The 26,772-nt window shown below is 42.5% G+C and overlaps 1 protein-coding gene across 1 annotated transcript; it reads right to left on the bottom strand.

The window, feature by feature from the left end:
* Positions 1 to 14,365: 14,365 nt before the first annotated feature.
* On the bottom strand, positions 14,366 to 24,529 carry MBOAT4 (membrane bound O-acyltransferase domain containing 4). The gene is made up of 3 exons (XM_019466819.2): positions 24,066 to 24,529; positions 20,110 to 20,334; positions 14,366 to 16,969 (listed from the first exon to the last, which is right to left on the bottom strand). The coding sequence occupies exons 1-3, from the start codon at positions 24,182 to 24,184 to the stop codon at positions 16,006 to 16,008; spliced, it is 1,308 nt and encodes a 435-aa protein (XP_019322364.2). The 5' UTR covers positions 24,185 to 24,529; the 3' UTR covers positions 14,366 to 16,005.
* Between the last annotated feature and the right edge of the window lie 2,243 nt (positions 24,530 to 26,772).

Genomic DNA, 26,772 nt, shown 5'->3' on the forward strand with positions numbered 1-26,772 from the left:
ACCCTCATACATGCACTCAAGGAAACATGTTTACACACATATGAATGCACATCACTAATTATTTTAATGACAAATGGGGGGGGCGGGGAGGGAAGGAGACTGGGTAAATAAATTGTGGTACATTCACACAAGGGGACACCATACAGCAGCAAAAAAGAAGGGACTAGGACATCCAGCATGGATGAACTTGACAAGGATTTGTGAATGAAAATTCAGGTTACAAAAGAATACTAGACAATAACACCCACTGTTGTAAAGTTTTAAAACATGCCCCAAATACAACATACTGTTTTGGAATAAATAAACTGTGACATTAAAATACAAAATCTTGGGGCGCCTGGGTGGCTCAGTTTGTTGAGCATCCAACTTCAGCTCAGATCATGATCTCGAGGTTCGTGAGTTCAAGCCTCGCTTCGGGCTCTGTGCTGACAGCTCAGAGCCTGAAGCCTGCTTTGGATTCTGTGTCTCCCTCTCTCTCTGCCCCTCCCCTGCTCTCTTGCTGTCTCGAAAATAAATAAACATTAAGAAAAAAAGTCTTAAAAAAAAAAAAATCTCTCCTGAAGTGATAAAGTGGAGAGAAGTAATCAAGGAAGGATACAAAAAGGACTTCAACAGTATTCTCAATGTTTCACTTTTTAAAATTTTCATGGTACATACACAGACACTTTGTTACACTTTACACTTTTTTTTGATTATTTTTTTTAACGTTTATTTATTTTTGAGAAGAGAGAGACAGAGCATGAGCAGGGGAGGAGAGAGAAAGAGGGAGACACAGAATCTGAAACAGGCTCCAGGCTCTGAGCTGTCAGCACAGAGCCCGACGCGGGGCTAGAACTCACAGACCGCGAGATCGTGACCTGAGCCGAAGTCGGCGCTTAACCAACTGAGCCACCCAGATGCCCCTATTTTTATTTTTTTCAATGTTTATTTTTGAGAGAGAGAGACAGAGTGTGAGTGGGGGAGGGGCAGAGAGAGAGGGAGACAGAATCTGAAGCAGACTCCAGGCTCTGAGCTGTCAGCACAGAGCCTGACTCAGGGCTCGGACTCATGAACCACGAGATAATGACATGAGCCTAAGTCAGATGCTTAACCAACTGATATTTATTTTAAAGACAGGAAAATGGGGACACCTGGGTGACTCAGTTGGTGAATGATCTGACTCTTGATTTCAGCTCAGGTCATGATTTTTGGTAGGAGTATAAATTGGTACAAACATTCTCAAATGCAGAGCACCTGGCTGGCTCAGTTGGTAGAGCATGTGACACTTGATCTCAGAGTCATGAGTTCAAGCCTGATGTCGGGTGTGGAGTTTACATTAAAAAAAAAAAAAAGAGAGAGAGAGGGGCGCCTGAGTGCTCAGTCATTTAAGCTTCTGACTTCAGCTTAGGTCATAATCTTGAAGTTTGTGAGGTAAGTTTAGGCCCTGCATCGGGCTCTGTCCTGACATACAGAGTGGATCCTGCTTGGGATTCTCGCTCTTTCTCTGCCCCTCCCCTGCTCATACTCTCTACCCCTCCCCTGCTCATACTCTCTGTCCCCCTCTAAATAAATAAATAAATAAATAAATAAATAAATAAAAACTTTAAAAAAATATTAAGGGGCGCCTGGGTGGCTCAGTTGGTTAAGCGTCCGACTTCGGTTCAGGTCATGATCTCACCGTTCATGAATTTGAGCCCCATGTCAGGCTCTTTGCTGACAGCTCACAGCCTGAAGCCTGCTTCAGATTCTGTTTCTCCTCTCTCTCTCCCTCTCTCTCTCTACCTGCTCGTGTTCTCTCTCTCTCTCAAAAATAAATAAACATTAAAAATTTTTAAAAAGAACATTAAAAGAAAAAACTAAAAAACATACTCAAATGTAATTTGGTGATAAATATTAAAAGCCTCCAAGTATGCATACTATTTAACCTATTAAGTCCTTGAATAGTAATCCTAGGGAATTAATCAGAGATAGAAGATAGTCATCACCTTATTATTTATAGCAGTAAAAAGTTTAAAAATGTTAAAGTCGCATAGCAGAAGATTGATTAAGTCATGAATGTATTAGGCAGTTATTAAAAATCACCTTGTAAAAAATGCAGACATAAGAACATTTTACAACATATTGTTAATCATTAGCAGGCTAGAAAATGAGTATGATCCTAATTTTCTGAGAATATGTAAGTACATGTATATAAATACATATGTATGTATATGTAGAGAAAGTTGGGAGGTTTTTGTGTTAGTTTGCTCAGGCCACCATAACAAAGTACCAGAGATTGGGTGGCTTGAACAACAGAAACTTCTGGATGCCTGTCTGGCTCAGCAGAGCATACAACTCTTTTTTTTTTTTTTTTAATATTTATTTATTTGGGGAAGAGCACAAGCAGGAGAGAGGCAGAGAGAGTGGGGCCAAGGATCTGAAGAGGGCTGTGCACTGACAGGCTGACATCAGTGAGCCCGATGTGGGGCTCAAACTCATGGACCACAAGATCATGACCTGATCTGAAGTTGGATGCTCAGCCGACTGTGCCACCCAGGTGCCCCAGAGCATGTGACTCTTGATCTCGGGGTCATGAGTTCAAGCCCCACGTTGGTCATAAAGCTTACTTTCAAAAAATAAAATTAAAACAACAGAAATTTATTTTCTCACAGTTCTGGAGGCTGATTTCTTCTGAGGCCTCTCCTTGGCTTGCAGAAAGCCACCTTCTTCCTCACTGTGTCATCCCTCAGTCTGTGTTCTCTCTGTCCCAATCACCTCATCTTGTACGAATACTAGTCATATTGGACTACGACCTATGCTATGACCTCACTTAATCTTGATTACTTCTTTAAAGGCCCCATCTCTAAATACAGTTACATTCTGAGGTACTGGGAGTTAGGACTTTAACATATGAATTTTGATGGAACAAAATTCAGCCCATTATACCTATATATCAAAATATTAACTAGATGTGTCTAAGTAATTTTAAAAATGTTTTTTTGTAAAAATGAGATCTTCCTACACTAATGATAAATGGGACTCTTTCAATCTCAGTTGAAGTCCCCAAAACCAAGAATAATACTATAGGTGCCAATTTCTGTCCCCTTGTCCTAAATGTGGTGCCAAGTCACATCTATTAAACACGTACCCGCTTCCTACCTGTAGAAGTAAAACATGGAGGATCAAAGAGTAGAGACGGTAACCCTTTGAAGAGAGTCACTGGAGCACTTTGGCATTTCCCCCTCCAAGGGTGTGAAAAGAAACTGCTTCCTCCTCCTTCAAGCCAAGGGAGAAGCAGTTTAAGGGAGCCACTCAGGGAACTTGGCATGTATTCCCTGAGCTTGGATGGCATGAGTACTAGAATGAGAGCTTTGGCTAGATCATCCTGAGCTAGAAAAGCAGAGGGAGAGATCATCAGGGCTGCAAAGAAAATGAGCTGAGGGGCGCCTGGGTGGCTCAGTTGGTTAAGTGTCCGACTTCGGCTCAGGTCATGATCTCACGGCCTGGAGCCTGTTTCAGATTCTGTGTCTCCCTGTCTCTCTGACCCTCCGCCGTTCATGCTCTGTCTCTCTCTGTCTCAAAAATAAATAAATGTTAAAAAAGAAAGAAAGAAAGAAAGAAAGAAAGAAAGAAAGAAAGAAAGAAAGAAAGGTGAATGCATTTCTAATGGCAAAGGTGGGGACGTATCTATGTACCTTCTCAGAGGAAGGTCTCTGTTTCAAGGACTTGTCAATGGGCTCTAAGTAGCAAGGAAACTTAATTTTTTCCTCTTGCTTTTGTTTCCCACATCAGACTAGGCATTTATTTATTTATTCATTCATTCATTTATTCATTCAGAGAGAGAGAGAATAAGTGGGGGAGCAGCAAAGAGACAGGAAACAGAATCCCATGCAGGCTCCGCGCTGTCAGCACGGAGCCCAACGCGGGACTGGAACTCACAAACTGTGAGACCATGACCTGAGCCAATATCTATATTCAGATGCTTAACCAACTAAATCATCCAGGTGCAAAAAAGACTAGGCTTTTAAATGCCAGAACATGGGGACTATCTATGTAGTAACTGAACTAACGTAAATTCACTCCTTGGTGAGTTTCAGATAGAGATTATACCAGTTGAGTTGTCACACAAAGGAAACTTCATTTGCAGCAAGTAAGGAGATGATGGGGAATAATTTACAAAGCCACCATGTGAGGACTAAGCCCACCAACCCAATCAAAGGAGGGCCGCGGAAACTTGGAGCAGAGTCAAGGGAGACTTTAATCAACGTTCTTTCAAGAGCAGGCGTCTGAGAGACAGGCACACTCTGGGCAGTTACAGCAGACAATTTATCTCCTAGTGTGCGAGTCCCTTCCCCGGTTCCTCATTGGCTGAGTACTACAGAGGTTAGAGCCTTCAGGGCCACGCCTGTGCCCGTGTAAGACAAAAAATAGTCTGGAACAAATATACATTCCCTGAGGTGACAGAGACTTTCAGTCCCTCCTCCTTTTGTTCTTTGGCGCATGCTCATTGCAAAGCCCACTAAAATAAGCCCTCGAAATGCAGAGGGGAAGAAGAACCAGGAAGTGAAGTGTCTAAAGGTTTGGGGCTCCATTGGTGGAGGGTGTAAAGGTTAAATTGTACTATAGGGCTAACACTTAGCTTGGAAGATAACAACTTTGTTCTGACACTAAAGGTCAAAAGATAACAACCTTGCTTTTACTCTTGTAAATCATACTTCATACTCTTGTGAATCAGGCTTTACCAATGAAGGAAACAAAACCTCAAAAAAGGAGCATCAGAGACAAGGTCAAGGAGATCCACTGGTTGCAACTTAGCAGCAAAAAGTCTAAAATAATCACCTCATTCGATAACTGTTTGTGACTCATCTGGCAACTGTTTCTAATCATCTGGGAACTATTTCTCTGTTCTGTTCCCAGATAATGATAAAACGATGTGATCGGCTTTAAAAACTCTGTACCCCGGCTGTTCGAAGCCACACTCTTATCAAGAGTGTTGGTCCCGATCAGTCGGCCACACTCTTATCAAGAGTGTTGGTCCTGATCGGTCAGCCACACTCTTATCAAGAGTGTTGGTCCTGATCGGTCAGTTTTGCCTCTCATTGTAATAAACTTTGTTGCAACTGTCACTGGTGCCCATAGCATTCTGTTTCAGGAGTGGTGTGGATGCAACAGAGGGGGGTGGGGGTTTGTACATATTTCCAATAGGTTGTAAACCTACTATTAACTACACATCACAGCTTTTATTTGGTATTTCTGAAAATGAATCATCTCCCTTATTTCTCACAATGTCCCGTCCCCCCGTCGTCGTCCCCCCCCCCCCCCCCCCCCCCCCCCCCCCCCCCCCCCCCCCCCCCCCCGCCTTGCAGGGGTGAGCAGATTGTTTTAATTTAAGTTTTGGGATAAATATTCAGAAAAGGAAGCTTTGTCATCACAAACGCCTATACACACATCCTATGTTATGTTAATGAAGCTTGTGTTCCTTCTAGAGTGGAGACTTCAAAGAAGCAGAGGTAAATATCAGACTAGGGGAAGGGACTATGGCTGTGCTCTGAGAGCAGATGTAACCTGGATGGGGTCTTGGGCTCCTAAGGTAAGGAATGCAGGGCCTTGCTTGTTCATAGGCTGAAATCAATCAGTTGACCAGGAGTCCAGGCTTCTGCAGAGACAGACTATTTGTTGGTGGGTCTGAAAAGAAACAATAGTTGATTAGGGAGAAACAGTTCTCTGAAAAACAAACTTTAAATTTTCTGCTAGTTTAAACTCATTAACCCTATGGGTCACGGTTTCAAACCTGCAGAAACAACTCAAGAATGGGCATTCGGTCAATCTTTACTTTTGCGAGTTTTACCATTGATTTATTGTCTTTGAATTTGTTAGGCTATTTCTTGACTTGGTAGAGACTCCCCCCCCCCCACCCTCCCGCAATTCCCTTTGTTTTCTTAAAATCTGTAACTACTAGGTTTTGCATTTCTTTGTGATTCTGACACCTAGGAAGCTCTGCCAGCAGTGTGCCTGGGCACAGATCACAGTAAATAGCTGGGATCTAAAATGACTTCTCTTGGGTCACAAAAGCTGTGTTTTGTCTTTTTTTTTTCAGGGGACCCCTAAATCTTTCTGCTTACATCTAAACCCTATTGAGAAAACTCTTCAAATAAAGCAGTCTCTTAAAGAATTCAAAGAACGCAATCATTCCCATCCTCATTTACCACCCAGAAATAGCCAATATTAACATTAGGTGACTGTCATCTATCTATGGACGGTTTTGTACAATAAAACAAAACTCTCCATTCTTTAAGCAATGACGACAACAACAGGAGTATATAGGAAGACTCTGGACTAGTTCACAGAATCTATGGAGAAGCTGCAAATCTGGTCTTGAAAAGGACAAGAACTTGGGCAGCAGCCAGAGTCTGCGGAACAGAGCCAGATGCATTGGCAGTATTTGGGAGCGCTGATGATTGGATAAATAGGCCCCAGGTATTTTTCATTATGTTCTTATACTCAAGATTTAAATTCTTACCTTAAAAAAAAAGTTTAACAAAGAAGACAAACTACAGGAGGCAGACACTTGTTTCTTTACCCCACAGCTCTTTCTCTCTTAATAATTGCTAGCAGAAACACATTTTGGGGGCACCTGGGTGGCTCAGGTGGTTAACCACCAGACTTCAGCTCAGGTCTTGATCTCTCAGTTCCTGAGTTCAAGCCCCACACGGGGCTCTCTGCTGTCAGTACAGAGCCTGCTTCAGATCCCCTGTCCCATCCCCCCTCCCCCCACCCCTCCCCTGCACGGCAATCTCTCTCTCTCTCTCAAAAATAAATAAACATTAAAAAAAAAAGGAACATATTTTGTTTGTGGCTATGTGAACAGTTATAGGGAATGAATCATAATGGTTTAGAGAATGACTTCCGAATTTAATCTAAACACCTTATAAAAGATCTTTCTTTTTCCTTGCAGATCAATAATTCCAGGGTAAGACTGGTTGAAGAGATCTTTGTCAAATTGCCCAATATAGGACTAAAGCCCCTGGTATTGACTATACCTTTTATTATTTTTCTCTCTCAGGAAAAAAGATTAAAATAAGAAATGAGTTAAGAACTCCTATATTCAACAATAAAAAAAAAAAAAGCCCAATTTGAAAATGGACAAAAGACTTGAACTAACATTTTTCCAAAGAAGATATACAAAAGGTCAATAAGCATATGAAAAGATGCTCAACATCAATAATCAGAAGGGAAATGCAAATAAAAACCACAATGAGGGGAGCCTGGCTGGCTCAGTCAGCAAAACATGTGGCTCTTGGTCTCAGGGTAGTGAGTTCAAGCCCCATGTTGAATGTAGAGATTACTTAAAAATAAAAATCTTAAAAAAAAAAAAAAAAAGAAATATCACTTCACACCCATTAGAACACACACACACACAAACATATGTATATATGTATTTACCTATACATATATATATATATGTATGTATATATATGTATATATATACATACACACACACACATATATGTATATATACTTTTTTAAGTAAGCTCCATACTCAGCATGGGGCTTGAACTCATGACCCTGAGATTAGGAGTCACATGCTCTACTAACTAAGCCAGCCAGGCACCCCTAGAATGACTATTATATTTAAATAAAACAAAGCCAGAATAAACAAGTGTTTACAAGGACGTGGAGAAATTGAAATGTTTGTGCACTGTTGGTAGGAATGTTGAATGGTGCAGCCACTGTGGAAAATGGTACGGCAGTTCCTCAAAAAATGAAACATTGACTATGATCCAGCAATTACACTTCTAGGTATATGACCCAAAGAACTAAAAGGAGGAACTCAAACAGATATTTTTACACCAATGTTCATAGCATCATTATTCACAGTAGCCAAAAGGTGGAAACAACTCAAATACTCAGCTTTAAAAAAGGATGAAATTCTAATACGTGCTACAACATGGATGAATCTTGAAGACATTATGCTCAATGGAATAAACCAGACACAAATGGCAAATACTGTATGATTCCACTTATATGAAGTACCTGGAATAGGGGGAAACACACAGAGACGAGAGATAGAACAGTGGTGACCAGGAACTGGGGGGTTGGGAAATGGGGAGTTATTCTCTAGTGGCTTTCTATTTAGAATGATGAAAACATTCTGGAAATGGATGGTGGTGATTACCCCAAGTATGTGAATGTTCTTAATACCACTGAAGTGTATACTTAAAACTGGTCAAAATGGTAACTTTTATGTTATGCATATTTTACCACAACAGAAGCAGTTTTGAAAAGGGATGACTGTTAATTGCTGTTCATAAGTAAGATACATGTGCAACTTTTTCAAAAAATTAAATTTTGCATTGTTGCAAATATGTAATCCTTGCAAATTTCTTGAGGCAATTATGCCAATTTACTTTTAATGTTGCATATGAAGCCACCTCAAATGAAATAATAAAATTATAGATGATTGTCATTATTACCAATTGTATTTGCCCCAGGGAAGGTTATAAAAAGGATCCAAAGAGTTCACCCCTTTGAAGCAGATTCTGAGTGAGGGAAAAATCTGTTAATAGATGCCCACTCTATGAAAACAAAAACGAATAGGGTGCATCCAGATCTCCCCGGACATTTGGGAAAAAATAGAAGAATAAGAAATGTCAACACACCACAACAGAGGTTATGCGATATTATATTGGTTGTAGAATATAAGGAGAGCAAAATAACCCTTTGAATGAGCCCTCAATAAGATGATAGATACATACATACTTACGTACATACTTATGTACGTACGTACATACATAGATATTTAAAAAAACATGAGATTTACTGTCTTAACATATTTTTAAGAGTGCAGTTAGTATTGTTAGCTTATACGTACATTATATAGCAGATGTCTGGAACTTTTTCATCGTGCATGACTGCAACTCTACACCTGTTGAATAGCAACTCATTTCCCCCTCTCCTCCAGCCACTGGCAACCACTGTTCTGCCTTCTGTCTCCATGAGTGTGTCTACTTTAGATACCTCGTGTAAGTGGAATCACGCAGTATTTGTCCTTCTGTGACTGGCTGATAAGCTGCACATTGCTTAGTGACAACCAGCATTCATTCCCACTATTACAGAAGTCTTGGAACTAGATTTTCCAGATCCCTCTGCCTCCAGGCTCCCGAGTTTAATCTGTTTTGCTAATTAAATACACTCACCATGCTTTTCGAAAACACAAAGAGACCAAAAGATGCTTTTCCTCTGCCAACAGTGGTGTGCAGGCTTAAGCAGATGAGAGTTTTCTCAAGGGTTGACAAGACTGTACTCCACTGCTCTGAAGCCGAATGTGTGAGTTCCTGACCTGTGGGTTTTACTGGAAACTTTCTGACCTCCGGATTAAAATATGGAATTTCTAGTGGAGATCTAAGATTTTGCTCCCCCAAGTTTCTCAGTGATTTTGTGTCTTTCTTTCTTTTTTTCTTTCAGTTCTTATCTTAAAAGAAAAAAATCAACTTTAGGTGCCAAGGCAATTAACTCAAAGGGGAAACACTAGTCTTTTCAGAGATGGTGCTGGAACAACTGGATATCCACATGCAGAGGAATGAAATTGGACCCCTACCTCACTCTACTTTCAAATGTTAACTCAATATATCATAGACCTAATGTAAAAGCTAAGTCTAAGATTTACATAAGAGCAAATCTTCATGACCTTGGTTTGGCAATGGTTTCAGAGATATGACAAGCAAAAAGCAACCGAGGGAAATGTATAATTTGTGTTCATTAAAATTAAAAATTTTTGTGCTTCAAAGGACACTATCAAGAAAGTAGTGAAAATACAACCCACAGAATGGAAGAAAATATTTGTAAATTACATATCCGATAAGGATCAAGTATCCAAAATATTTAAATAACTCTTAACAACTCAACAGCAGAAAGCCCCAAATAACCCAGTTTAAAAATGGGCAGAGCAGGGCACCTGGGTGGCTCAATCAGTTAAAGGTCTGATTCTTGATTTCTGCTCAGTCATAATCTCAGGACTTGTAGGACTGAGCCCCATGTCCAGCTCTGGGCTGTCAGCGCAGAGCCTGCTTGGGATTCTCTCTCCCTCTCCCTCTCTGCCCCTGCCTGTCTCTCTCTCTCTCTCTCTCAAAATAAATAAATAAACATTAAAAAAAATTTTAGTAAAAATGGGCAAAGCATCGAAATAGACATTTCTCCAAAAAAAAAAAAAAAAAAGAGAGATACAAATGCTAATAATTACATGAAAAAGTACTCAACATTATTAGTCATTTAGGGAAATGCAAATCAAAACCACAGTGAGACACTACTTCATATCCACTACAATGACTAGAATGAAAAAGACATCTATAACAAGTGTTTACGAGGATATGGAAAAATTGTGAGCAAGAATGTAAAACGGTACAGCTGATGTGGAAAAGAGTTTGGCAGTTCCTCAAAAGCTAAACACAGTTACCATATGACCCAGAAATTCCACTCATATGTATATACATAAGACCATTAAAAACATATGTACACAGGGGCGCCTGGGTGGCTCAGTCGGCTGAGTGGCCGACTTCGGCTCAGGTCATGATCTCGCAGTCCGTGAGTTCGAGCCCCACGTTGGGCTCTGTGCTGACAGCTCAGAGCCTGGAGCCTGTTTCAGATTCTGTGTCTCCCTCTCTCTGACCCTCCCCTGTTCATGCTCTGTTGCTCCCTGTCTCAAAAATAAATAAAACGTTAAGGAAAAAAAAATTAAAAAAAAAAACCATGTACACAAAAATTTGAACACAAATGTTCATAATAGCATTATTCATGATAGCCAAAGAGTGAAGTATCTGGGTTTTTTGTGAAGTGTCTGTTCAACATTTTTGCACATTCTTATTGTTTTGGAAATAGGTGCCATTGACAAAGTTCACATAAAATATAACCACTAACCCTTTACTTCTTAGTGCTGAACCCCACCAAGTTTCTGCTACGTTAAAACGTGTAGAAAAGAATCTGTTGGAAGTGATTTGAATCTACAGTCTAATAGTTGCCATTTTAATCAGGGTTGTTACTAATGATTGCCATTTATTCTTTGATAACAATTGGGCATTGCAATGTTCATAATCTAGTGGCCCCTATAGTGCTTATAGGAATACATTGGTCCAATCTGTTCTTTCACACCTACTGAACCTGATTCACCATCAATCTGTTCCTCATTGTTTGATCCTTTCCCCTTCACCCAGGCTCGGCAGGCTGGCTGCCAGAGCCTCTCAAGCGACCTGAGAGAGAGTTCATTGCCTGTAAGAGATCAGTCACGTGGGCAGAGTAGCATCCTTTGGGCAGAGATAAAATTTGGCTTTCTTAGTACTTTTCTGGATTGAAATAACTACTAATGCTTGCCAGGACGAACTCCTCAAAACGCTCCACCTGGGCCTCCTTTTCCATGTTCTCATGAAATTGATGAATCAAGGATTGATGAATTAACTGTGTGTCAGTGATGTCTCCCTATGGTTTGCTTTATAAAACTACATGGATAGAAAAAAAATCAAGATTGGATTGTGTCCTTCAGAGAAGTTTAACAATTGAGATGGATCACTAAACTTGAGTTACCCATTTAGAGCCACTGGCTGCCTGTTGGTCACGGCAGCTGCCAACAGATGAAGAAAGAGGCCAGCGTGGGTGAGTGGCTACATGTGCATCAGGGGGACAAGGCTGTGAGCCTACCTTACCTAAAATTGAAAGGTAAATTGAAGTTCTCATGGAACATTTCCCGGGCAATGCCATCTCAACAGACAAATGATGGCCCCTATAGCTCCTTGGTCCTCTTAGGAAGGCAAATTTTGCAGTTTTTTGTTAAAGATTTTCTAATTAAGCTTTGCTAGTATTCTGAGCTTTTCAGTTATCATGGCTTATCCCATTGTTATTTATTTTATTTTATTTATTTATTTTTAATTTACATCTAAGTTAGCATATAGTGCAGTAATGATTTCAGGAATAGAATCCAGTGATTCCTCCCCTACACATAACACCCAATGCTCATTCCAACAGGTGTCTTCCTTAACTCCCCTTGCCCATTTAGCCCATCCCGCACCCAAACCCCCTCCAGCAACCCTCAGGTCTCTGTATTTAATAGTCTCTTATGTTTTGTCCCCCCCATTTTTATATTATTTTTGTTTCCCTTCCCTTATGTTCATCTGTTCTGTATCTTAAATTCCACATATAAGTGAAGTCATATGATATTTGTCTTTCTCTGACTGACTCATTTCACTTAGCATAATACCCTCTAGTTCCATCCATGTTGTTCCAAATGACAAGACCTCATTCTTTTTGATTGCCAAGTAACACTCCATTGTATATGTATACCACATCTTCTTTATCCATTCATCCATCAATGGACATTTGGGCTCTTTCCATACGTTGACTATTGTTGACAGTGCTGCTATAAACATTGGGGTGCATGTGCCCCTTCAAAACAGCACACTTGTAGCCCGTGGATAAATGCCTAGTGGTGCAATTGGGGGTCATAGGGTAGTTCTATTTTTAGTTTTTTGAGGAACCTCCATACTGTTTCCCAGAGTGGCTGCACCAGTTTGCATCCTCACCGACAGTGCAAAACGGCTCCCCTTTCTCTGCATCCTCACCAACATCTGTTGTTGGCTGCGTTGTTAATTGTAGCCATTCTAACAGGTGTGAGGTGGTATCTCATTGTGATTTTGTTTTGTATGTCCCTGATGATGAGTGATGCTGAGCATTTGTTTCATGTGTCTGTTAATGGCTTATCCCACTTTTAGAAATTTCTTAATCAACAGAATCTCATACAATGATATTTTTCAAAATTTGGATGAGGTCCCATGGGGGGATCTGTGAAGCCTCCTACCAAACTCTTTAGAGTAAATTGGCTGATAAAAGGTAGGATGCCAGAAGCCAGGGGCTTCAGCCCCATTGGGGGCTGTTTCTATGGGTTACTTAGCTCTAGTACTTGGCCCCGATAATCTAATTCACTTGTCCAGGGTACCACCTACAGGACAGCAGCTGCTGGCCCTTTCCTTGCATTTATAGAGGATAAACATAATTTATCAAAATACTATTCTGGTTGGGCCTATAAGTAGGACAGAATGAGACAGAAATCAGGGGTGGCCTGAAGGCCAGTTTCTAGATCAAACAAAAGAAGAAAAGTGTCATATCCAGTTCCGAAAGCAAGGTCAGAGCCATGAGATTAATAATGACAGAGATGAAAAAGCAGGTGCTATCGGTGATATGTCAAAGGGAATTTGGGAGGCAATAGGCGGGGTCTTGGGAGTGATAATCAGTAACTGAAGGAAAGGGAAACTAAAGTTGCCAAATGCTGAGGGAGCAGCTGAAGCAGGAGTCAGGAACTCAAAAATTAAGTCCTAACAAAGGAAATGAGGATTGGAAGAAGATACATTCTCTGCTCTCTGCTCTTGGATCCCCGAATCTCCTCTGTGCAGACAGATGGCTTCTGGATCTACATGTCTGGCTCAGACTTTTTTCCTTAGATTAAGTCCTTCAAATCACATTGTTCTTTATACTGTCCAATATAAATGAAGCATTTCTATAGGATGCAAATAGAAAGCGAAGGAAGTAGATGTCCTGGTTTTAACCAATCGGAGGAGCAGAAATTACCCCTGGCCATCAATAGAGAGATAGATTTGGAGACCAAATTGCCCTTTAAAAAAACTTTATTAACCAACTACTTTTTAAAATTGAATAATCTATCGTAAGCATTTTCCTAATCATTAAAGGCATTCATGTAAAAAATTTGTTCAAGTGTAATGTACATACATAAACTTGCACATATCTTAAGTGTACAATTTGAAGGGTTTTCATAAACTGAACACATACATCCATGTAGCTAGCTCCTCAGACGTGCCTGTATACAAGCATTCATTTTTTTAATGGTTTTATTATTTTTTAAATTTATTTTTTGAGAGAGAGAGAGAGAGAGTGCAAGTGTGAGCGGGGGAGGGGCAGAGAGAGAGGAAGACAGAGGATCCAAAGCAGGCTCCCAGCTGACAGCAGAGAGCCCCACGTGGGGCTCAAACTCACAAACCTTGAGATAATGAGCTGAGCCAAGTCGGACGCTCAACCGACTGAGCCACCCAGACGCCCTCAACCGTTCATTTTTAATAGCTCTATCATAGCCCATCGTAATTGCTTAACCATTTTCCTAATGCTGACTTTTTTTTTAATGATAAATAATGCTGCAATGGTTATTTATCTTTCTTCCCAACCTATAACACCATCCTATAACACCACTACCATCCCACTTGCCCGTCTGGGTCGGATTCTAGGGATGTCCTTCCAGCAACGTGCTTGTAATGGTCTTAGAGTACTTTAACATCCCCTTGGCAACCTACTGCTTCCCCTTGACTATCCCCAACCTTGGAAAATCCTGTTTGTCCACATTGTCTCCTCTGTGTCGGAGGGTTAAGGCCACTACAAATTCCTGCCATCTGTTCAGGGCCCTCACCGCTTGTTGTGCTATATTCTGTGTGTGAAGATCGGGCTGTTTGTTTGCTGTCTGTTAGTGAGTGATATTGACACAACTTTTTTTTTTTTTAAGTTTATTTATTTATTTTGAGAGAGAGAGAGAGCTTGAGTGGGGTGGGAGCAGAGAGAGAGGGAGAGAGAATTTCAAGCAGGCTCCATGCTGACACAGCACAGAGCCTGACGTGGGGCTTGAACTCACAAACTGTGAGATCATGACCTGAGCCGAAATCAAGAGTCAGATGCTTCACCAGCTGAGCCACCCAGGCGCCCCGACACAACTTTCTAAATGATCTATAACTTCTGACTGTCTTCGTCAGGTTTTAAAAATTAGAAGCTCACTTGCAAGTTTAAATTTTGTAAAGAATGAAAATGGTTGGTTTGGGAAGATTAGATGCTGTGCAGTGCTTCCCATGGTGCAATAAACGGAGTCAGCAGATGATTTTAAGTGGGACACAAACGATTTGTATGTATTCCTTTTAGTGAATATGAGAATAAAATATAATTAATGCACTAAACTCGATTTTCACCAATGCCATTGCTTAGAAAGAGGGTAAGTTTTTAAAGTAAGCTGAGCTAAAATTGATTTGAAGAGAAATTGTAATTCTGTAACATGCCAGGTGGCCCACAGATGTGAAAACGATCGTTATGTGACTGTGGCTTCACTACCACTGGAGGTCTTGACAGCTTTCTCTTGGGGTATTTTAAGTCCTAACAGAGGAAGAAACGGAGACAATTATTTAGGATGTGCCAAGAAAAGGGAACTGGACCCTCAACGTTGTACTAAAATAGGATTTACTTCTTGTTCTTGGTCTCTTTGTGTGACATATTTCATGGGTCAGTTTTGTACTTAACAATTATGTAAGTGCTTATCAAGCCTCAGCCAGATTTTCAATTTATTAACATATTCTGAGATAATATCAGCCTTTCCATTCTGAGACCAAATTTTTCAAATTACTTACGGATCAGCATGAGTCTCTAGTTCATGTAACAAACCCACACAATTATATGATTTAGAGGGTTTTTGTTGTTGTTGTTGTTGTTTTTAAAGTAATCTCTACACCCAACACGGGACTAGAACTCATGACCTCGAGATCAAGAGTCACATGCTCTAGTGACTGAGCCAACCAGGCGCCCCTGACTTAGGTTTTTGTTTTTGTTGTTTTTGTCTTGCTGAACTCACGGTCCAGGATCAAGTGGACCAATCGGACACTCAGTGTTTAGGTGTCCATGTATATACTGTTTGTCATTTGGTTCACAGTACCTAATGTTTTTATCTATCCCCTTACCTAAATGTTGTTTCCACACCTACACTGTAAGCCCCAAGGGAAGAAACCATGTCTTTGTCTCTTTTTTGGGGGGGGGGTGGCGCGGGACTTCGGTACCAGTATAATAGCTTGTTAAAGTAGATGCCCAAATTTCTATGGCAAGACATGAGGTATACGCATCCAATACTTGAAAAAAAAAAAAAAGACCTAGTATGGAAAAGTTCAAGCATATGCATCATCAACACACCATCTGGCACTTTTTAAACTCTATTTCATGGATGTATAAGATGAAGGCTGGGGAAAGATATCAGGTCAATTTATGCTTTCTCTTCGCTAATAGAAAAAGCAAAATACAATACACCATGGGAAAGACACTGTTGTAAGAATTACACAGCAGCCAGAGAGAGGAGAGGCTCCTGACCTCCACAGCCAGCATTATATAGGCAATGATGAGCTGGGTGTGGGCCCAGGTGACAGTTCTATAGAGCAGCTGCATCGGCCAGGATCTGATAGACAAGTTGGCAAAGGTGTGGATTAGGTAATCAGCTTCCACCATCAGAGCCCAGCAGAGGAAACCAAACACCTGTCCTGGATGGAGCCCGTGCCACCAGGCAGAGAAGGCAAATGTCTGCAGCAACGGCCAGGCCCTGCTGTGCTGGAATATGAGGCGTCTGAGCCACCCAGCTGTGCTTTGGTTCCACTTTCTCGTGAACAGGGATATCCTGTGGGTTGTTTCCAGTGTCCAAATGTCCGCATCAGGGACGTATCCCTCCCTAGCAGGGCTCTGACCAAATTCAGGTCCAAAGCCTGCTGCATGGAGGAGCGCATCATCCAGGATCCAGCAGGAATAGTAGGTGAGTTTGAAGAGCTCGGCTGTGGACCACATGACACGGATGCACTGGAGTTGCCGGCAGTCAGTCAGACCTGCTCCTGCACCCACCACCTTCCTCAGGACCACCTTTAGGCACTCGAGGCCCAGAATCTGCAGACCCATCCGGGTCAGAGCCCAGACAGAGCACCTGGGACCCAAACTGCTGGACCCTTGAACACGAGCCTGAAATCTCTGGAAGGAACACAGGGAGCCTCCTAGGAGAGCAGGGAAAAAGAGCAAGTAGCTGAAATAGGGCAGTGTCTTCCACAGACGTTCAAGAACGGAGCTTCTGCCCCTGATGCCTCTTGCTTCTGCCTTCACTTTTCCCTCACAAAGGTCCAGAGAGAGGGATGTGACCCTCTGGGTCAGGAGCATGAGGGAGGAAAGAGTGATGCAGAACCTGAAAGAGATTTATTTAAATGTGAAAACGCTCCCCATATTTATTTCATCCCAGTACAGTCCCTCACACATGACCCCACAGCAGATAATAGCTCTGAATGATCAAGACCGATGTCCTGGCCTACAGTGCCCCCACAAAGACTCTTAGATTAGTTCAGACCACAAGCTACTCTGGGCAGGATCAAGAGGTAAATGGGGAAATCGGGGCACCTGGGTGGCTCAGTCGGTTAAGTGTCTGACTTCGGCTCTGGTCATGATCTCATTGTTCAGGAGTTCAAGCCCCGCGTTGGGCTCCATGCTGACAGCTCAGAGCCTAGAGCCTGCCTTGGATTCTGTGTCTCCCTCGCACTCTGCCCCTCCCCCGCTTGCACTCTGTCTCTCTCTCCCTCAAAAATAAACATTTAAAAAAAATTTTTTTAAGGTAATGGGGAAATTAATCATGAATCCGAGAGGCAACTAAAAGACTGACAAGGAATATCATGGGGGAAATATTGATTATAATATTTCTAAGAATGGCCTATACAGATTAGGATCAGGGACCTGGAAGAAATTTGCCATGGAAGAAACAAAAATTTAGTACTGAAGAGACTATAGTGAAGCAGAGATTTTGAATATGAACCGGTCCCTGATAGTAAGATTTTGCAGGCTGTGGTTTCTGTGCTGAGGAATGTGAGTCAAGCTAGGGGTTCAGGGTGTGCACTGAGTCATTAGCAATTTGAGGGGTGTTCTTAACCAATCACCTGAACTGCTCTGGCTTCAGTGTCACAAGGTAGAGAAGATACTACTGGCAAAGTTATTGTGGAGAAAATTAAGGAAAATTATATGGTGCACTCTACAATCAGGGTTGCTGTCCTGTGGAGAGAAAATGGCACTGTTTCCCAAATGCTGCTGTTTCATTCTGTGAGTCTGAGGATTTAAGGACAACTGACTTCATCTGACTTATCCAAACAGTAAGTAAAATTGCCTCCAAATGCCACCAACCCCTGTTCACACTCCTTCTGTTGGGGTGGAATGTGTTCCCCGTAAATTCGTATTTTGAAGCCCTATCTCCCAGTCCCTCAGAATGTGACTATATTTGGAGACGAGTTGATTAAGTTAAAATGAGGTCATCAGGGGCGCCTGGGTGGCTCAGTTGGTTAAGTGTCTGACTTTAGCTCAGGTCATGATCTTGTGGTTCATGGGTCCGAGCCCCGCATCAGGCTCTGGGCTGACAGCTCAGAGCCTGGAGCCTGCTTCCGATTCTGTGTCTCCCTCTCTCTCTGCTCACACTCTGTCTCTCTCTCTCTCTCTCTCAAAAATAAATAAACATTAAAAAAAAATTTTTTAATGAGGTCATTGGGGTAAACCCTAAACGAATATGACTGGTCTCCTTATGAGAAGAGGATATTAGGGCACAGACACACACAGAAGAAAGACCAGATGAGGACACAGGGGGAAAGAGCCATCTACAAGCCAAGGAGGGAGGCCTCAGAAGAAGCTGAACCTGCCAACACCTTGATCTTGAACTTCCAGCCTCCAGAGGAAGTAAGTTTCTGTTGTGTGAGCCACCCAGTCTTCATTACTTTGTTATGACAACCAGAGCAAATTAGCACCTCTTCCCATTTCAGCTCTGGCTCAGCCTTCCTTCCATCAACCAGATCCCGTTGAACTTGCTCCTCCAGCCCCTATCAGGTCCTGGCTTCCCACTGAAATGCTAATTCACCACACCCTAGTCAGTACTCCCCATTCCCTACCGGCTGCCATCTTGCCTCTTCTTCTGAGAAGCAAACCCTAAAGCCTTTGGTGAAGACAGTGAGGATAAAGAAAAGGATTCTGGGTGTGGCAGGGATGGCAAAATGAGTGAAGCAATGGCAAGCTAGAATCAGACCCGCCTCGACAGGTCACAGCCCCTGTTCTGTGAGTGACCATGGACCCACGCCAATTGTGATAACAGAGGGAGCCAGGGACCGCAGGCCTCAAGAATACAGACATACCTGTATTAGATACCTCTAATCTTGGTGATCTCAGGGACTCATGAAAACATTTCTTTAGACTGATTCTTTTTCCTACACTAGGTGACCACCCTTCTGGGAGGATGGAATAGCTGAGTCTCAATGAAAGCAAAACTCTTGGGGCATCTATGAGTCTCAGTCAGTTAAGCATCCAACTCCTTTTTTTTGTTTTGTTTTTTTAATCATTATTTATTTTTGAGAGAGAGAGAGAGAGAGAGAGAGAGAGAGAGAGACAGAGTGCGAGCAGGGGAGGAAGAGAGAGAGAGGGAGACCCAGAATCCGAAGCAGGTTCCAGGCTCCAAGCTGTCGGCACAGAGCCTGACGTGAGGCTTGAACTCATGAACCGTGAGTTCATGACCTGAGCTGAAGTTGGACGCTTAACCAACTGAGCCACCCAGGCACCCCAGCATCTGACTCTTAATTTCAGCTCAGGTCATGATCTCACAGTTTGTGAGTTCGAGCCCTGCGTTGAGCTCTGCACTGACTGTGTGGGGCCTGCTTGGGATTTACTCTCTCCCTCTCTTTGCCCCTCCCTTGCTCCTGCTTGCTCTCTTGCTCTCTCTCTCTCTCTCTCTCAAAATAATTAAATAAACATAAAAAAAAAAAGAAGAAGAAGCAAAACTCTTGCACAGCAGCTTCCATGGGAAGGTAGCAAAGGTTTACAGTGGATTGATACCTTCCTGGTCCTATTAAAGGGGAGGAGAGGCCGCTGGCCGTGTGTCTAAACCACCAACTCTGAGTTCAGCAAATAGTGCTTAGTCACTTCAAGACAGGCCTCATCCAGGGGCCCTGGGACCCCTGGTTCAACGCCCTTTCAGGCACAATGTTAAGTACAGCTAAGTGCCAGATACTGTGCTACACAGGAAATACATGGTAGTTATTTATAGTCACATCATTACATTTATATACATTATCTCTAACATCAAAGATTTGCATTCAGAGACATAAACACACATATACACATACACGCACACTTTTGTTTTTAGGAAAAGAAATGGAGGCTGAGAGGTTAAATGACTTGCTTAAGGTCACACTGCTCAGATGTGCAAGAACTGAGATTCAAACTCCACACTCAGGGTCTCTCCACGTCCCCCAGGCACAAGCAAAGCCTTGGCTGGTTTAATACAGCCAAGGGAACAGGCCGCTTTACCTCATGGAAGGACGTTCTTGCAGGTAATATTCAGTATAGTGCAGACCCAGGTGACACAGCGTCTGCCAGCTCATCTGAAAGAAGAAAGCCCACCTGTGGACATCCTGGGGGCCGAGAAAGGAAATCAGAACCCCGGCGCACAGAGCAGGGATGAGGACAAGCACGGCGAAGGAACCCATAGCAGCCCAGGCCAGGGCCCCGCCTCCAGCCAGGAGAAAGAGGTACCTGGAAGAAAAAGGACAAGTGTGAGACTGACTTGGAACAGTGTGACAGATGAGTCACTTCAGATGTCATTCTGGAGAATCCCATGTAACACCTAAGGGAGCCATACTGTTACCACTCCAAAGTCTTCTTTTTGTTTTTCTGAGGGAAAGAACCCTGGGAGAAAAAGCCAGAGTCCATTTGAAAACACCTACCTCAGGAAACAAATTTTGATACCCACCATTCAAGTGGGAACAACACCCTCCCCTGACAATCCTGTGGGTGACAGCTCTGGAAGGTTCCCTGGTGGGGACATCTTAAAAAATCTAGTGGTTTGCTGGGGCACCTGGGTGGCTCGGTAGGTTGAGCATCTAACTTTGGCTCAGGTTATGATCTTGCAGTCTGTGAGTTCAAGCCCCGCATCAGGCTCTGTACTGACAGCTCAGAGCACGGACCCTGCTTTGGCTTCTGTGTCTCCCTCTCTCTCTCTCTGCCCTTCCCACTTGTACTCTGTCTCTGTCTCTCTGTTTCTAAAAAATAAACATTAAGAAAAAAAATTTTTTTAATCTAGTGGTTTGCTGCCTGACTGAAAAGTGATGGGAAGCTAGTGTCGAGGATCTAGGACAGCTCTCTAGACATCGTCTCATTGAGATGAGCCTCCTTCCTTTTCGCTGGGTTGCACTGCCCTGCACCATTCCAGAGAGAGTGGGAAAGGGGACTCTGTGCCTCTCTCCACTAACTGTTTGAAAACTCAATTAGAAAAAAAAAAAAACAACAAAACTCAATTAGAAAATCTTTATAGGTGCTCTTAATCTTCCCTATTGCACTTTAAAGATCTTAGGAGTTGATGGTTTTTCTTAATGTTGTTAAAGATCCACGTCAGTGAAGTGGTTTATGCAAACTGCCTCCCTCAGAAGCTGATAGATGCCCTGAGGATGTGCAGAGACCTGGGAAATTTCACATTATGAGGACTCAGTTCTTCTTTCCACAGTGTATGGAGGTTAGTTTGTTTGTTTACTTTTTAAAGTTTTTTTTTTTTTAATTAATCTCTATACCCATTGTGGGGCTTGGACTCATGACCCCAAGGTCAAGAGTCACATGCTCTCCCAATTGAGCCAGCCAGGTGCCCCTGTTTGTTTGTTTTAATGGGTGCCAAATTAATAAATCTGAATGAAGAGGTGTGAAAATAGGTCCTGACTGGTCAGGGATAGGAAAATTGAGTCAAAGAGGCCTATGCTTTTGGGGCATCTGGGTGGCTCAGCCAGTTAAGCGTCCAACTCTTGATTTCAGTTCAAGTCATGGTCTCATGGTTCGTGAGTTCGAGCCCCACATCTGGCTCTGCGCTGACAGCACAGAGCCTGCTTGGGATTCTCTCTCCCTCCCTCTTTGCCCCTCCGTCCCTTCAACCTAAATAAACACTAAAACAAACAAACAAAAAGATTAAAAAGAGGCCTACATTTTCTTGACCACTGCAGGGTATGTATCATGGCTCAGCGACACACACACATTAGTAAGAATGTCTTTCCTGTGGGGGGACTGATAGGTGGTCCCCGTGTAAGTTGCTCTATCACACAGGGTCTGGGCCATTCCTGTGCTTCCCTGCCACGGAAAAATAAGGGGAACACGTATTCCTTACACAGCAGAAGTAGAAGCCTGAAGTGGCAACTGCCCTCAGGCTTTGTAAACATTAAAATGTCTACACGTGTTCAATGTAGGCTACATGATGTATTGAGTACTTATTTTATTCTAGGCATTGTGCTAATAATCTCTTTGTAAGAAATAGCTTTATTTAATCCTTAAAATAACTCCATGAGATAGGCATTATTATTTCCATTTCATAGATCAACTTGAGAATTTATTCACATACACAGGACACACAGGAAGGGAAGGACCCAGGACCCGTCAGGCTGACTCCGAAGCCAGCCATCTCTCTCTCTCTTTTTTAAGTTTATTTATTTTTGAGATATTCCCTCTCTCTGCAAGAGAGAGGCAGCGCACGTGCACGCATATGTGCACACAAGCAGGGGAGGGGCAGAAAGAGAGAATCCCAAGCAAGCTCCATGCTGTCAGCAGAGTCCAGAGCCCCACGTGGGCTCAAAGTCACAAACCAAACCATGAGATCATGCATGACCTGAGCTGAAATCAACAGTTGGACGCTTAACCTACTAAGCTACCCAGGCGTCCCCCAAAGCCGGCAATCTTAACCCTATGGGAATTAACCCTTGTTTTTGCACTTGCTTTGCTTTATTATTTGTGATTCTTTCTCAATAGGAAACTTTTTTACAACTGCTCCCCTCCTAAGTGAGGGTAAGGGCTGTCAACCACTTGTGAACATGTAATATACCACAGATTAGTCAAACTCACTAGTTTTTTTTATTAGATACAACTAGATCTTACTTAAAAATCCCCAGTGTATAAAAATCTTAATTTCCAAAATAAGTGAATCATTAGGAGGTAGCCCTCGGGCAATGGATTTTCATGTGACACAAGGATATTCCACAAACTTCTTTAAAAACACGGGCTGCCTTTAATGTATATAATGTATTAACTATACAGGGGCGCCTGGGTGGCTCAGTTGGTTGAGAGTCTGACTCTTCGTTTTGGCTCAGGTCATGATCCCAGGGTTGTGGGATGGAGCCCCATATCAGCCTTTGCACTGAGCATGGATCCTGCTTGAGATTCTCTCTCTCTCTACCCCCTCCCCTGCTTGTGCTCTCTCTCAAATAAAAAATAATAATAACTGGGGCGCCTGGGTGGCTCAGTCGGTTGAGTTTCCGACTTCGGCTCAGGTCATGATCTCACGGTCTGTGAGTTCGAGCCCCAAGTCGGGCTCTGTGCTGACAGCTCAGAGCCTGGAGCCTGCTTTGGATTCTGTGTCTCCCTCTCTCTGACCCTCCCCCATTCATGCTCTGTCTCTCTCTGTCTCAAAAATAAATAAACATTTAAAAAAATAATAATAATAACTTATTAACTACACAAAAATCATTTCAATCAAGTTATCAAGTCTCTAATGATAATAATTTTTGGACCCCAGATTAAGATCCAGCCAATCTAACATAATTTATTTCGACTTATTCCATTTCTCTGAGAAATCATACAAAGGCATTTTAAAAATCAGTTATATATTTAATAAAATTTAATTTTATTGAAAATTATAAAATTCCATGAAATTAGGACTGGTCAAGAGTACAGGACATATGGTGAGGGTATAGACATATCTGTTTGGGGAACTCCTGTACTAACTCAACATCGATCTCTCCCCAGAGTTTATTTTCACCGTTTTCCCCTTTAATGTAAACCTGTCAAACTTTGAGTCAATGCAGACATGATGTCAATTTCCACTACCATTGCACTCTAATAGAGATATCAATGATTGAGCAATCAATAATCAGTGGTAGTGATAAGTACTTAAAAACAACCGTATAATTAATTATTTTTTAAAAAATTTTTAACATTTATTCATTTTTTGAGAGACAGAGACAGAGCATGAGCCGGGGAGGGGCAGAGAGAGAGGATGACACAGAATCCATAACAGGCTCCAGGCTCTGAGCTATCAGCACAGAGCCTGATGCGGGACTGGAACCCGTGAACCGTGAGATCATGACCCAAGCCGAAGTCAGTCACTTAACCGACTGAGCCACCCAGGCGGCCCTGTATAATTAATTATTTAATCTTCATGTCTTCAGGCCAATCCGTGCTTTTTGACCTACTATGGTATTCATAGATGTAAGAGCAAAATTAGCCTTTAAACCTACCTGGCAGGGGTGGAAAATGAATCCATAGTGCAGAGATAATTAAACAGAAGTGCAAAAGGAAAAGCGGCCCCTTGATAAAGTGATACAGGATGGAGGAAGAACAGCTGAAGCCAATCCATTGTGAACTGGGACAAAGATACTGTGCTTTCCAGAGTCCTTAACAGGTGCCTTCCTTCAGGAATAGAAATCTCAACCAGGTTCTCTTTGATCTGCTTATATGGCTCAGGAAGGCGTGGGTGAGTAAAAAGCAAACAAAAGCACTGGCGAGAAGCAGCATAAAAGTTGGCTTTCTGATAAAGGGAACTGCACTATAGAAACCAAAATGCGTCTTGGTGTGATATTAAGAACGTACAAAAAACATTGCTTTCACAATTCTCGTTTAGTTTACATACTGTGTTATTTGCTTTTCCAGTCATCTGTCTGTCATATTTTCTTCACTAAGTTAAAGAAAAATGTCATTTTCCAGTTGTAGACAGACAACTGGCTGGCTGGGAAGGAGAAGCAAGGATGTGAGCGAGGAAAGGAGTCACCATAATCACGTGAGCCAATTCCTAAAATAAATGCATGTGCGTGTGTGTGTGTGTGTGTGTGTGTGTATAATCTCCCGTGGTTTTGTTTCTCTGGAGAACTGTGATTAATACATACACCATGGAAGTCTTTCAAATTAATTTAGACAGACATTGTTTGAAAACAGGTGCTTATATGCTTGGGGACAATAGAATGTTTTAAATTCATCCATATATTTATTCAACAATTTTCTTTTTTAGTATTTATTATGTGTCGGGTACTGTGGTCAGTGCTGGGTAAACGGGGACAAATTCGTGTGGCTACTTTCAAGGAACTAAGTCTTTGGGGAAAATAATAAGATAAACAATTACAGCTGCCAATGGGTCCTTTTTTTGCGTTTTTTTTTTTTTTAAAGTAAACTCTACCCCCAAGATGGGGTTCAAACTTACAACCCAAGATCAAGAGTCCCATGTAGTACCAACTGAGCCAGCGAGGCACCTGGATGATGGGTCCTCTTCTTATTCCATGGAGAAAACCAGCAGTAGAGCAAGAATGACCTATTTCTGATTGGGTGGCCAGAGAGGGTGTCTCTGAGTGTGATGGTTAGTTTTTTGTATCAGTTTAGCTAGAGTAGGCTACAGTTCCCAGCTATTCAATCAAACACCAATCTAGGTGATGTTGTGAAGGTGTTTTGTAGATGTGATTGAAGTCCATAACCAGTTGACTTTAAAGAAGGGAGAGTATCCCAGATTATCCGGGTGGGACTGATCCAATCACTTAAAAGGCTTTAAGAGCAGGCCTGGAGCTTCTCTGAAGATACTCCACCTACAGACAGCAGCTACACCACATGCCTGAGAGTTCCAGCCTGCCCCACAGACTTCTGACTTGCCTAGCCAGCCCCCACAATTGTGTAAGCCAATTCCTTGCAATAAACCTCTTAATTTATAACTCCTAGCAGTTCTGTTTCTCTGGTTGAACCCTGACCAATACACAGAGTATGTGACATCTGAGACTTAAACCATCATAGGAAGGCAGGGTGGAGAGCAGGGTCAGGTGGAAGCGCTCTGGGGCAGTCAGCTTGGCTTCATAGAGAATGAACGCGTGATTAGAGAAAGAGGAAGAGAAACTGAACATGAAGAAGTAGTCAGAAGAACTGAATAAGAGAAGTAGTCAGGGGCTGGATCTAGTCCAGAGGTAGGTTACAGAAAGGAGTTAGGAAGAAAAACGAAAAGAATGGAAAGTACAATAATTGGATTAGTGTTTAAAGGATGATTTTGTTGGAGGCTCAGTCGCTTAAGCATATGACTTCGACTCAGGTTATGATCTCTGGTTGGTGAGTTCAAGCCCTGCATCGGGCTCCGTGCTGACAGCTCAGAGCCTGGAATCTGCTTTGGATTCTGTGTCTTCCTCTCTCTGCCCCTACTCTGCTCACACTGTCTCTCTCAAAAATAAAAACATTGAAAAAACTTAAAAATAAGATAAAGGATGATTCTGGCGACAGGAGAATGGCTTCAATGAGGGAGGTGGGGAGGCGGTGGGAAGGGGATGGGGGACACCCCGGGAGAGATGGCGGCTGAGATTGCATTAGGGAGGTGGAAGTCTTGCCGGTGAATTATATACGAATTATAAACGGGGAGGTGAGGAAAGTCTAAGATGCCTATTGAGTTTCTAGCTTGAGCAATTTTAAGTGAATGGTGGATCTCTTTACTGAGGTGGAGAGCAAAGCATCAACTAAGGGGTGTAAATCAAAAGCTCTGCCCCGGACGTTTTAGGTTTGATACGACTTTGAGGCATCCAAGTGGAGGATGCAATGAAATAACCATGTATGAAGCTCGGTAAAGAGGACAGAACTAGAGATATTAACCCGAGAAAGTCAGCAGGTAGGAGGGTACTTATGGGAATGTTGAGCTCACCCAGCAAGAGCTGAGCTCACACTGAACGAAAAGGGCCCAGGCCCTGGCAGGAATTTAACGGGCAAAGACCGAAAAGCAGGCTGAAAAAGAATGGTGGAGTATAATGAGGTCATCATGATGTGCGCTGGATTAGACTAAACGGCTGCTTTAAATCCGAGTCTATCCATCTCTGGACTGCGCTAAAAATAAGCCAGCGGCCACGCGAGGTCGCCTCGCACAATCCTCCTCAGGCAGGGAGTGGCGCAACCACTAGCCCCGGCAGGCCCCGCCCCCGGGCAGGCCCGCCC

The sequence above is a fragment of the Panthera pardus genome, unplaced genomic scaffold (genome assembly GCF_024362965.1).
Source record: "Panthera pardus isolate Hobbes unplaced genomic scaffold, ASM2436296v1 HiC_scaffold_13, whole genome shotgun sequence".
NCBI classification, from domain to species: domain Eukaryota; kingdom Metazoa; phylum Chordata; class Mammalia; order Carnivora; family Felidae; genus Panthera; species Panthera pardus.